Source organism: Sinocyclocheilus rhinocerous, unplaced genomic scaffold (assembly GCF_001515625.1).
Source record: "Sinocyclocheilus rhinocerous isolate Xijiao unplaced genomic scaffold, SAMN03320098_v1.1 scaffold605, whole genome shotgun sequence".
NCBI lineage: Eukaryota > Metazoa > Chordata > Actinopteri > Cypriniformes > Cyprinidae > Sinocyclocheilus > Sinocyclocheilus rhinocerous.
This window is the reverse complement of record NW_015661612.1, coordinates 1,549,341-1,563,100: the sequence shown is the minus strand read 5'-3', so window position 1 is coordinate 1,563,100 and position 13,760 is coordinate 1,549,341. Positions and strand designations below refer to the sequence as shown.

Below are 13,760 nucleotides of genomic sequence, written 5' to 3'. Positions count from 1 at the left end.
ACGCTAGCTTTCCCAAGGCAGACAAACTTAGAGTGGTTACAATCCGGGTTTAAATCGCGCTCAAATTGTTTTGATTTTGACAAAATATTTACACTGAAGCGAAGAGCATAATAGGACCCCTTTAAATTTCATATGAAAACGGCGGCAGACTTCGATCGGCTCCTCCCCGTCTTTCAGCGAGTTCTTTTTCAATCCCGCAGAGCGACAAACAGAGGACAGGGTGTGTGTTTATCGGTAGATTGTTATAATATCTGCATCTGTGCAGTTCTTTGTCATAATTCCAGTTACAAAATATCATGGGGGAGCAATAATTGGTTTCCCATCTTCTGTAGCCTAAGTTTTCACTGCGTTCACCCCTCATCACACCACAGCTGTTTCCTCCAAAATGAAGCACATATGAACGCATAGGGTACTTTATAAAACGATCATGTTGCCATTTTCATTTGAAAATGTAACTTTCAATATAATACATATTCCAGTGCATGTGGCAAGAGGTTTGCATACTTGAGCTAAGGAAAGAGGGTTGTACTAGAAATGCAAACAGTAAAATTTTGGTGTTTGTACAGTAAACAGGTTGTGTGTGTGAGATCATGAAGTCTTGAATTTGGCTTATTCAGTACTCAAATGTTATACCTAACTACCCAAAAATGACAATTCTATCGTTATTTACTCACCCTCAAGTTGTTCCAAACCTGTATGGCTTACTTTCCTCTGTGGGACAGCTTCACTAGAAATGCAAACAGTAAAATTTTGGTGTTTGTACAGTAAACAGGTTGTGTGTGTGAGATCATGAAGTCTTGAATTTGGCTTATTCAGTACTCAAATGTTATACCTAACTATGCAATATACGACCCCTATTAATCAAAAATTTTTTTATCTTATACATAATTTTTTATTATTAGGCTATTATTGTTATTAAACCCTCACTGGGGGCTGAGCCCCTCTAAAATGAAAACCCTAGAATCGCCCCTGAATTTCACCCAAAAATGACAATTCTATCGTTATTTACTCACCCTCAAGTTGTTCCAAACCTGTATGGCTTACTTTCCTCTGTGGGACAGCTTCACACTTTCAACTGTTTTTCACCATACAATAAAATTTTTGTGTGTTCCAAAATAACTTTTCAACTTTGATTGTATGTACAACAATACTCTGAGACTTTTTTCAAAACATCAGTCAGGAGAGAAAAAAAAGAAGCACAAGCAAAAGTCTCCATTTGCTCTAAATTCAATCTCTTTGCTGTCTATAGGAGAATCTCATTTGTGACTTTTCTTTCTTATAGGACCAGAATCTACAATGCTACAGTGTCTCGCATGAACCCTTCTCTCCGCTATCACCAACACTACAGCTGTGAAATCTTCATTTTTCCTCTGCCACAACTACATTGAGACTCAGTTCACCTCACAAAAGAAACGGGCCTCTCCTGATCCAAACCTTCAAGAGATTGGTGAGAGATTGCTTCATTTTTTTAAAGGAGAGCTGTCATTTTTCATGAGGCAGGTTGTTTTTCCCCTGCCATCGCTGTCCGTGTTCACTGTACAGTGCAGAAGGAGACAGCAAGAGGAGCAAACACTTCTGCAGTAATTGGGTACAGACCAAGAACTTTGGCGTGGACCAGCGTAAGCCGATGTGAGCCTAGTAGGAGCGGAGTAAACATAAAAAGGAAGGCAGCAGGGGAGACTGTCGGGGTCCGCAGGGACTCGCACAAGAACACAAAGCATTAACATAATGAGGCTGTTGGGGGTTGCGTAAACAATCTACCTCATTGTTCTACAGGTGGCACAACATATCCGACAGCGTCCAGCAGCCGTTTCTGAGAGCCTTTATTCATTCTAAACAGGTCTGCACATGGTCTGACGTGATGATCGATAGGGAAAAAGTAACGTTTTCTGCAATTTAATATGCAAGTCTTTGCTGGCTGCTCGCCTCACACACTATATGTTGATTTTGTTGAGTCATTGTAGATGCTTTCTGGAACTCTGCTTGAATTTTTATCAGACAGCGCTCTTTCACAGCCAGCAGCGGTCTCTCGCTTAGAAGCGTGAAACAGAATTTGCTGAATTCTGCGATGTGGCGCATTATGCTGTGGCATATTAAAAAGAGCCTATAATATGATATGACCTAGAGTCTAATCTACTCTCTAAGGATCCCCTATACACTGTAGCTCTGACCGATTCAGAATGTCCTGTTACAGTGAGTCCATCTCAATGAACCCTTAGCAGTACAGAATCATTATGGATGTTCTATAGAGATTTAAAGATAATTATCTTTATCTGTATGCAGAAGGAATATGTGGATGTGCCTTATAGTACCACCCCAGACCTTTTTTTGGCACATTATTATGTCTACCATGGTACTGAATGATCACATATTCATGTACCACAGTATTTACGTGGTATGGTATTCTAAGGTACTTCAAAAAAGGTCCAAAACAATATGGTAGTTAGTGCTGAAATATAGCCAACTACATTATGAAACAATACAGCACAATAATATTATATTTGAATCACTATTGAAACTGCTGTAAACCTGTTCTGATCTCTCTCGCGTGCTTTGCTTTTTCATTTAATTTTGTCCACTACAGTGAATCATAGAAGAGTCTTTAACTCTTAGATTACATGCTATGACACCAATGAACACAAATACAGTATAAGAACCTGAATATTGTTAGGGGGGAAAACTACTGTTATGGATATAAATAGTCTTTACCTGCAGCACAGAGTCATTCACAAGATGCACACGCAATAAAGAGCTGCTTCGTCGTTGACAAACGATAGAAATCATTAGCAAGTTTTGTTTTCTACAATAGACTGCAAGTAACCATCCACCTCATCCAGCGCTATATATATCCCATTATTATTTCGGTGTGAGAAATCACTGCAAACATAGTGTGTGAATGATCTGTCCAAATGAAGCAAACTAAGCAAACAATTTCAGACCTTTTTGCAAATCCGTTTGACCGATTACACCAAGAGAGTTATTCACGAATCTGGATTCACTTGTTCTGAAACTAAACAGCAGATAGAAAACATACAAGACTTGATTTATTATCAGAGAAAATTATTCTCAAGTTGGTATACATCGATCCCATTGACAAAAAAGGATTTATCAGTGAAATATTTACCAGGACAAAGTGGTAGTTCACTGGGTCTTGTGCCTCAGTAAAAAGGGTCTAGCGGTACCCCTGAACCAGGATATTGCGTCCAAAAACCCAGCGTAGTTTCTTCTCAGTGCACCTTCATTTTAGCAATTCTAGATGATCAAGACAAATTCTTTAAATCTACTGTGAAATTTAATTGACAGGGAAAGAAAACACAAATGAGTGGATTCCTAAATTCCTCCTCTCCTCCTGAGGCCAGATTTCCAGCTAGCCTGCTGGTTTAAACGAATATCCGATCGATTCTGAAAGAGAGGCAGGATTTCTGCGGAGCACAGATGCTATGCATAATTCTCCCTCAGCAAAAGCAAATGCATTATCGTTAGTTCTTTAATCAACGCAAAAACAACAAGCTCTCCGTTAAAGAGATTGGATATGCATTCATCCTCTCTTCAGGCTTTAAGTAAAACAATATTCAGTAGACACAAGCTAAATAACTGGCTGAGGTTTCCCCAGTAACAGGTTACGAAGTGTGACAGGCACACACATACACACACACAAACAGGACGGCACACATATGGCATATCACTGAGGCAGACTTTGTTTCAGGCTAAAGATATTCTGTTCAGCTCATGTTGGCAACATCTACTCCCTCAGCCCATCGCTCCTTCACTCCTGCCCTCATTCTCCACTTATAGCCCGCTGCCCCACTATCCTAAATTTCCAGCATCAGAAAAAAAGCAATCGGTACAGATGACAGATTGTCAGGCTCAGAGAGCAGGAAAATTAGGCAGGGGTGGGGTAATGTCAAGGAAGGGGATCCCACAAATCGTCTAGAGAAAAAGTGGGTTACTGGGGCTGCTGGGATTGGTGAACAACAATGTGGTGGAGACAAAACTGGAGAGACAATGATGATGACACGTTCTGGGCCAAAGAAAATGAGTGTGTGAGTGTTAATGTCTGGTATTTCTCAACCGTACTTGTCAGTACAGTGTCAAAGTACATACTAACAAGGCTTGCGGATCAGTACTAAGGTGTACTAAGTTTTAGGTGGTGGAAAATGCCTCAAAATACCAAGATCTGACATACTTTACTGTGATCGTACAGCATTGTTCCACCAATATGAGTGTGCTTGATTACAGTATGTATATAAAAGCCTGGTTATAATGTTTTTCTCTGTAATTTAATTAATAACTTAGGCCATAATCAAAAGAAATGTACATAACCATATATTTTTAATAACATAATTTAATGCCTGCTTTCCATGGGCAGTAAAAGCACATTATTTATTGTGCCAGACAAATTACATAACTTGCCTCTTTTCTGTGAAAATTTAGTTCATTTGCACTAAAAAGAAGGATAATTAATTGAACGCAACACTATTTCATATTAATCACCTGTTAAACTTGTTTTTGGGATGTGAAATTTGCTGCAGTCATTTGGTGAATTCGCCCAAGTCTGTAACATCAACAATGAACTCATCTGACAGCTGGTGAGCAATCTTTCCCAAGCCTTTAGAAACCTGTCCCACTTGTTTTCATTCATTCAAACAATCGCCCCGCTTTCCATATTAACGGTTCAAACTGACACACCTGACACAACATGTTGTGCATGATGAGGACTCATGATTAACAGTCTGACCTGTAATAGTCACACAAAGAATAAGCAGTAAGGAGTGTATGTGAAATGAATACAAATGTGTTGAACGCACACTACAGGAACTAGCCTACTAAATCTAGTAAATATTAAACTAGATTATTAACAGGAAAGGCAGAATGTTAGAAAAGATTGTGTCTCATTCAGTTACAATGTGCTTGACAAACTCATAACCTACAGCACAAAGATAAACCTGCTAAAAATGGACTTTAGCCTTGCTTCAGGTACAAACTGATTTTCAGAATGACTTGTTAGTGTTGGCCAGCACAAGCTCTGTAAAGGGTCCAGCCGGCCAATCAAGCCCCACTGAACATAAAGCATAAATGATCCCAGCTGCATTGTACAGCCTCTAATAGTAAAACAAACAGAGCATGACCATATTTACTGGTGCTAGACAGTGCCTATGTGCACAGACACACACATATACACAGCTCTCCCATTACTTAATGCAAACCTTGCAGCCAAAAATGGAGACTGCAGTTAATTTGGATGTATCGCTTCTGGACCACAAGCAGAGCAGTCATAAACATGATTTGTATAATTAAAGTAACATAGACAGAATATAGAATCAAATATTTGGAGGTGGGATTGAAGCATCTCCTTTGAGTCAAGGTTAGAAACAAGTTGATGATCATCAACCATAAGCAGGAACAAAAGGACAAGTGTCTCCATGCATCAACAACTGCCGGTAAGGCATACTAATGCAGCAATGATAACAAACGACTGCCCAGCTGGAGGGAAATAAATCCATCAAAAATCAAATGAGGGGATGGTTGATACTGTGAACACTACAGAAGGTCCATGTGTGAATTATAATGCGTCGATTAGGCACTTGCGTGAGACAACCTCAGCCAGCACGTGCTCGCTTATTGCATTTGTACGCAGGCAAAACAGTATGAAAAAGAGCTAGAGACCAACGCAATTTTCATAGGGCAATCTACGTTTATTTGAATAAAAACAGTTTTTTTAACGCACTAACTGAAATACAAAAATATGGACTCCAAAAACAGAAGAGTGTTCGCTGCGTTTGTTGGTAGCAATGAAAACAAAGGCTCGTGTGTTATCGCCTGTAGGGGTTTTAGAGAAACTATTGCAGCTGGACAGATGCGCAATAAATGAGCACCACATTTAATATTTAAGCTCTGGAGTTCAGTCAAATAAGAGACATGTGGCAAGCCGTTTTATTCCTTTAAACTAACTATTATACACTTTTATATTACCAATACTTATTTAAATTAGAAGTAGCCTAGTCCAATAGTGTCTAGTCTCTTTTTCGATTTTACTAGTACCCTACTTATTTATTCAACTAGTATTTTGATAGTAGTTAGTCACATTGTAATAATGACAAGTAACTATTCCATGGTACAAATTTTGGATCTGAGGTTCAGATATGAACCATTAAACTTTGACTAGTAACAATTCGTTAGGTACTAGTATCCATTTTTAGTTTACTAGAAGCTACTAATCAGATACTAGTACCCATTGATCTCAACTGTTACAAGTAACATTCTTCATCTAACTAGTAACATTTGCTTTTGACAGATGTAATCAAACAGAAGTCTTACTAGTACGATTGTTAGTACGATGTTACTAGTAACAATTGGAATACACACTACTAGTAACTATTCAAATGTTGCTAGAACAACAGGAGATAGATACTAGAAACCGTTTGAATAGTTACTGGTGAATAAGGAGTAGGCCTATTACTAACAAAAACAAATGCTAGTTAGTCTTAAGTTATAAATGTCAAAACGGCTTGCCACAGACATATGAACGCATCGTGGTCACCATCTGCCGCAGCAGGGCTCGGGTGCGAATTTGAGGGGGCTGTATCTGTTCATGGGCGATCTGTGTTGAGGGCTCACCTTATGCTTTATCTTTTTCCTTTTTAAAGGTACAGGGTGACTTTAGTGGGGCCATCGGTTCTCACAGCACAACCAAAAGGGGCGTTGTCTTTGCCAAAACATGTTCACACAAATACGCACAACCCTCCCAAAGTCCTGAAATAAATGTAAGCAGCCCTTGCCCAAGGCATGCAGAGAGTCCCAAGCACTCATTCCTTCCCGGTCACCAGCGACAGCTCCTTCAGAATGCCACTGGCGTCCACGCGCCGTCTCTCGCGTATCATCTCCTCCAGGCTGCGGAACATGAGCGTGTGCGCGGTGCTCTCGGACAGGTGCACCTTCAGAAAGTAGCGCTGCTCGACCGAGTGCGCCTCCCCGCCCGCTTTAAATTCCCGCTTGCCGAAACGGCACCAGGCTGCGAAACTTTCCGAGTTCGTCCAGCAAATCTCGCCGCTGCTGAGCCCCACGTGCCCGCTCGCGTTCTGCATCACCAAATCAGCTGGCAGCGGTCGGTAGCGATACCTATTGTTCACTATCCTGCCCTGCCGACCGCAGATGATCTCAAACAAGCTGTCCTTGCGGATCTCCCCCTTGTAGAGGTGAATAACCTGGTCCTCCCCTTCAAAGATCGCCCAGTGCGGGGGTTGTGAGTTGGCCACTAACTCCAGTAGATCCCCAGGTTTGCACATGGTCAATAAAGTTTTCACCGAATAAACATTCAGGTCCTCGTTCTCTCGCAGTTTGGAGTATATACATTCCTGGCAGCAGAACGCCGAGTACTCGATCTCGTTGAGCGCAACCGGACCGTCTTTGCTCGAGCTGTTGTTGTCTTTAAAGCTGTCCGACTGCGATCGTTCGTCCAGCTCTTCCTCCTCATCGGAAAAGAAATACGCCACGCCAACACGCAACTCGTCCTTCTCGATGCTCGATGGATCACCGGTGGGTAGCTCGCTGTAGTTCAGGTGGGTGATCCGGTCCAGTTGGTTTCCCATCAATAACAGGGCAGAGAAGAGACATGGAATACTGCTTCTGAAATACAAAAGGGCCATGTGAGTGTCATACTAGAGAGGCGGACTAGAATTATTCTGACGCGCCCAAAAATGCTGTCTAGGTACACAGCCATAGTAAGTCACCTCACAATACAATAAACCACGCGCACCTGGGCGCGTAAACAAGCCAGTCGCGCAGAGCGCGGCACAAAGAGGCAAAGGGCGAGTCATTGTTGAACTGCTCAAGAAGCTCTCGTTGATAAGTTCACAACACAACACCGCGAACGAACGCGTACCTGGACAATGGCTAATGGTCCTTTCTCTCCATCGGTGCTTGTGTTGTGTGTATCCCGTAAGGTCTCCAAAACAAAACGCGTTCGTCTCCCCCTTACGTGTCCTCCAAGGTACACTGGATTCCCTAACACTTTGGACCGCCGCACTTTAAATAGTCTAGAAAACTCCGCCCCGACCAGCAGAACCTGCCCTCCTGATGGCGATTGGTTCAGAGCCCTCATGAAAAACTTAAACCTTTGCTCAGAGGCTTATAATATTACAGCTGTTTGTGTTGTTCACAGCCTTCAAGACTCAAAGGGTTTGGCAGATTTGTCAAATGTAACAATAGTAAGTCTAGGCTTGAAATGAGAGATTAGAGGTTAGAGATTCATTATAAGGACATGTGGTTTCTGAATGCTTGATTAGCTCTGTCAAAACAAGTTAGAGCTTTTGTATGCTGGTGGAACACTTTATTGGTGCTGTTTTTGTGTTCAGTCCATAATGTTGGTATAATGTTGATTACCAATGACCACAAAAATAATTTTGACTTGTCCCTCATTTTCTTTAAATAAAGCGCAAAATTGAGGCACTTACAATGAAAGTAAACTTGGTTTAAAAAATAAAACTTACAATTTTATAAAAGCATACTCTTTCTTTAAAACCTAAGTATTATTTAAGTGTGATGTCATGACAACTAAGTTAAGAAACTGGGTATAATTTTGAACACAGAAAAGGTTAGTAAGCATTTTTGATGAATTTACGAGTAACACTTGACTATACAATAAGGTCTCATTACTTAATATTGGTTAATACATTAACATTAAATGAGCAATACATGGTAAGTATTTATTCATCTTTGTTAATGTTGTTTAATAAAAATTTTTTAAATAAAAATATAAAAATAAAAATCAACAAAAAATAAATCATATTAACAGAAACAGCTTTTAATTTAAATAATGTATTAGTAAATATTTAAATTAGTATTGATTAATACATTCTTTAGAAGTATTTTTCACTGTTAGTTCATGTTAACTAATGTAGTTAACTAATGTTAACAGATGCAACCTTATTATAAAGTGTTACCTATTTACAAATTGGCCCCATTCAGTTATTTTGTAAGTTCCTCACTGTAACCCAGATTATATATATATATATATATATATATAAAAGGAGGGACAAGATCAAATTCATTTTTATGGTAATAAGCATTATGCCACAAATGCTGTGGACTGAGCTTATCTTGCATTGAACCGGGTATATTCATAACATGACCTGAATCTATATCATAGGATAAAAGCTGCTTTTCTATCAGGTCTTGCGTGGTCCTCAGAATCCTTCATTTATCTCCCTCACACACAAGGACATATATAACACACACACTAGCTGTCATGAGACTCTGACAGTCAAGTGACTAAGTCCTTGCAGCATCGTCCAGCCATTCATAATCAAGAGTTTGCTGAAATGAAATTCCAGCCCTCATGCACAAACGCATGCACATTGCACACACACATACACAGTATTGACAATCAAGGCATTCTCACTACCATAATATGCCACACACAGACACATATTCCCACACAAACAAGGCACTCAAGTGGCAGGCTTGAAGTTGGAATGATTTAGATTATAATTATTCTGCAAAGACAGATCCAATTATCCACCTATGAAATGGATTGCCCTTGTGTCTCAGTAATACACCCATCTGTGGTTATGTAGTCTGCATGCGTGTTTAATATAGATGCTCTGCCTATGTGTGTGATGGTGAGAGAGAGAGAGAGAGAGAGAGAGAGAGAGAGAAAATCTATTTGAAAGGCAGATGCAGAGGAACCTGAAAGAATCCTGATGCTTTGGCACACACACACATACATCTACATACACACTCAGGTACACAGCGTACATCAGGTGTCAAGTGTGTGAATACTTGCGGTGTGTGTGCGAGAGAGTGACAGAAAAGAAATGGAAGAGAAGGATGTGAGGGAAATAAAGGGACAACACACAATATCCACAGGACTTCTACACTTTTCTTCGAAATATAGAGATGGTCCGTATTTGCAGTAAACAAGCATGCTGTAATCATATAAGAACACCAGGGAAAACAAGTCGAGCACAAACAAAGGAGAGGAGGAAAGAGGCATGAGAGGAGTGGAGGAATAGAAACCAGGAGAAAAATGGCTTTTGGTAACAATGACCATGTGGCAGTCTTGCATTCAATATATCTAGCTTGAAGGCTTTGAGAAAGCAGTATTTTATGGGCTTCATATAAAACTCTGCCAAGATAACTAATCATTCCCTCTATATGAGTTTAGCAGTTGGTGTATGTGAACCCATTTTGCAAGCATACAGATAAACACACTTGAATCTATCTTCTGCTCTAGCAGGTATAGAGTTTTTACCTGAAAGAGCTTCTTTTGTTGTTATTCCATAGAAAAGTGCAATATATACAGGGGTCCAAAAGTTTGAAACTATATTAAAAATATGAGATTTTGTTTTCCATTTAAACTTTGGGGACAAAAAAGATTGAGGATTTTTAAAAAGTTAAAACAAGAAACATTCTGAAGAAAAAAAATATTACGGATTATTTTATAGGTCACTCATCAAATAAGTACATTTGTGACCCTGATCATGTGACTCTCTGTACAAATGGTCAGATGTACTGTATGTAGCTATGTAGCTACTTTAAACTAAATTGAAACTGGGCAGATGTTTTCCTTCCATTAAGTACAAGATGCTCTTTGATTTATTCTCACATCGTGCTTGATTACGATCATCAGGTTTTACACAAACTCGTGTAGTTCGAGTGCTGTCATTACAAAAAACAAACAGACAAAGAAGTCACCCACCTGGGCTGTAAATGTGAGTTTGCTGTCTTTTCCAATTAACAGTGTGAAATAATGTCAAGAAGTGTATCTTGCTGAGTTTTCCTCGCAGCCGTACAGTGCAACCAGTGTGTCCGGATTTACAAACAAATGACTCTTATGAGTCGGTTCTTTTAGCGAAACAACAACATACAGCGTGACCAGCAGTATGATTTGCGAACAAAGGGAACGTGTGAGTTGGTTCTTTTAAATTGTTTTAAAATTATTTTGTGATCAGATAACTGGACCACATATAGAGGTATTCAAAATCCACTTAACCACATACATTTTTAAGTGGAAACGTTACACACTGCTTTTCATTGTTCTTATGTGTAAATGTACTAGATCAGGGGTGTCAAACTCAATTGCTGGAGGGGCGGAGCCCTGCAGAGTTTTGTTCCAACCCTGCCAAAAGCCCTTATATTCTCTTACATGTTCAAAAAAGCACGCTTTATATATCAGTTTGTCCTTAGCTCAGTCACAGATTTTTTCATACTTCAAGTGGTTCCTCAGAAGCTCTTTAGAGGGAATATTAATTAAGATTCTACTAGAAATGGTGTTGTCGGAAATGCAGACTTTGGGTCTGGCTTGACCTAAAAATATCCTCTGCTCTTAAATTCTCTGTCACAGACACACAACAATAACATTGCCAGTCAGTCTCTTTCAGTCATGAGTCACAGGTTCTGAGAGCCGTGGGTGAGCGTTCCAAACTGTGCCTGTTCTTTAAGGGCCCTGACCCTGCTTTAGACCGTACAGCGAGTTCAGCTTCCATGCCAAAATGACAATTTAATCCTCACTCTCGCAGGACACCACAGATACTTTTTTTAGACCTGCAAGAAAGAGTTGTGTTTTTGAAATGGCATTATAGATTGTGTTCCCACATCGGGTGGAGAGAGGGTATTGACAATTCTTTCACACATTTCCCTTATGGCCCTTTTGTAGAACTCCCACAACGCTGTGCTATTGATGGAGCAGCTCACTGACAGTTCATTCTCCTCTTCTCTGCTTTCAGCACTGCCATCCTTACTCACCCCCTCTTTTTTCCACACTTCGATACTATTAGTAGGCCGTGCTCCCTGAGCCTTTATCTGATAGGAGTACGTTCTCAGCCCTACACCCTATCACTGCACAAATAACTATTATCAGGACCGGTTTCCTGTTATGGGCCAGCTGGCTTCCATGGCATTTCATATGAGATTTTTCTTAACATCACTGAAACTTTACAGGGCCCCAGCCACGCACTGTCATATCCTGTCCTGCTGTGCTTCTAACCCAGAGTTTTGTGCTTATCTGCCACCGAAACCATTAGAAAGCCTGGTGAGGAGCTAATGAAAAACGAGAGTTCAAAATGACTGGTCATTCAGAGAGAATGAGCTAATAACTAGTTGTCAGACAGAAGGGGTAATGCAGAGGCTGAGGTGGTGCAAGGAGGTTTAGCAGATAGACGTTTTATTCTGAGAAAGTATGTCAGACTAACAGAGGCTGTTAAATTATAAGCTTTGGGTTGAGGCCGGTACAATGATTAAATACATTTTCATGTCATCTGCCAAATGGAAAGTGTCTGAGGAAAAAACAGCAAGATGGCATTTTAAGCAATCCAGCTGAGCTGTGGCATTTTGGATGTTGAAGAGTGAACAACTTTACTAAGCGCTGACAGGAACTGGTAATTGGTGTTTTCTGTTAGGCTTTTCAGCAATAATTATATTGCCAGTTGTTGGTCAATGCACTTGTTTACCTTCAATCACTGTACTGAATTTTTCTCTGACACCTGTCTGGACTTTTTAACACACTGACACGCAAGCTCTGGTTGAGGTGGATTGTGAAACAGCATCTTCCGTAGTAAATCTTGCAGGATTGTGCGCCATTCAGAATTAAATTAAGAGCCTTTTGAATTTCAACTAAATATCTTAATTGACTTTAAGGTAGCAAACATGATGCAGAATTGTAATTTGTATATATAATATTATAAAATAAATATAAAATGAGTTTTAGAAAAAATCATTTAAATTTAACTTTTAACTAAAAAGTTTTGTCAAAGTTGATCAAAACAAGCTTGAAAGCTGGCTTGACAAAGTGTTGTCTGAAAGTTTTGAAAAAAGTTTAAAAAACCTTGAATTTAGAAAGTTTATAGAACTCACAGACAAACAGATACCTTATAACGAACTTTTCTGGACCAGGATGGGAAACACTTAATTTCCTAGAATGCATTATCTATGTTCAATTTCCTCATTCTGTCATTCCAGTCAAATTCTAGTTAAACTTTGTAGAGAGTGGCCAATTCCAATTGCAACTCATGAATTGAAATTCTTTCATTTTGAATTTTGTGCAACCTAAAATCTTGATCTTAATTATCATGCCACATTTCCTCATCTCATAAAAAGCAAAAAGGGGCCATGTTCACCCAAGCGTTTATACCCAAGGGCGGACTTAACCAATAAGCGATGTAAGCGGCCGCTTAGGGCCCCGGGGGATCAGGGGGCCCCATCTGATATTGGTGAAACGTATTTGGCAAACGCTCCAGTGTGTATTTGTGTTCTGGAGAGCGACAAAGTTTCACTCACCGGCAAAACGCCGAGTTTTTGTCAAGTGCTGAGTTCTGCAAGCTCGCGAATCCTCTCATTATAACAATGTGTAGATACAATGTAAATAAGAGATTGATTGTGCAGTGCAGACAGCTTCAATGATTAACGGAACGTCATGAGATCTCGATGAACTTAAGTGAAAGACTTCTTTTAGTGATTGTAGAGGGAGTGCTCTTTGTGCACTTTTATAGGCTGTATAATCCTGTCTAACTGTCTCAGAACAGATATATTAACCTCGGAGAATAAAGTATCATGTTTTGTGTCATGCTTTTATTTGTCTTTATGTTTCAAAATGACTCGCTTGTGTGCTTTTCCTATGCGTACCGGCGTGCACTGTTGCACACTCATACAAATGCACAAATGCAATGACTGGAGATTTTCACTTGATAATAGATTACATTTTCGATTTGTTTCTTGGAAAACCCTACCATATGCCTTACGAACACTTGAAATATGGAACGAAT

General features: G+C 39.8%; 1 protein-coding gene across 1 annotated transcript; it reads right to left on the bottom strand.

Annotated features, from left to right (window-relative positions):
- Nucleotides 1-4,342: 4,342 nt before the first annotated feature.
- Nucleotides 4,343-7,992, bottom strand: LOC107726480 (protein FAM84A-like). Its single transcript, XM_016536077.1, has 2 exons — nucleotides 7,883-7,992; nucleotides 4,343-7,626 (listed from the first exon to the last, which is right to left on the bottom strand). Exon 2 carries the CDS (start codon nucleotides 7,587-7,589, stop codon nucleotides 6,807-6,809), a length of 783 nt encoding a protein of 260 aa, XP_016391563.1. The 5' UTR covers nucleotides 7,590-7,626; nucleotides 7,883-7,992; the 3' UTR covers nucleotides 4,343-6,806.
- Nucleotides 7,993-13,760: the final 5,768 nt, after the last annotated feature.

What these genes read in the sequence shown, in the direction of transcription:
- LOC107726480 (XM_016536077.1), bottom strand. Translation starts at nt 7,589, where the DNA reads ATGGGAAACCAACTGGACCGGATCACCCACCTGAACTACAGCGAGCTA.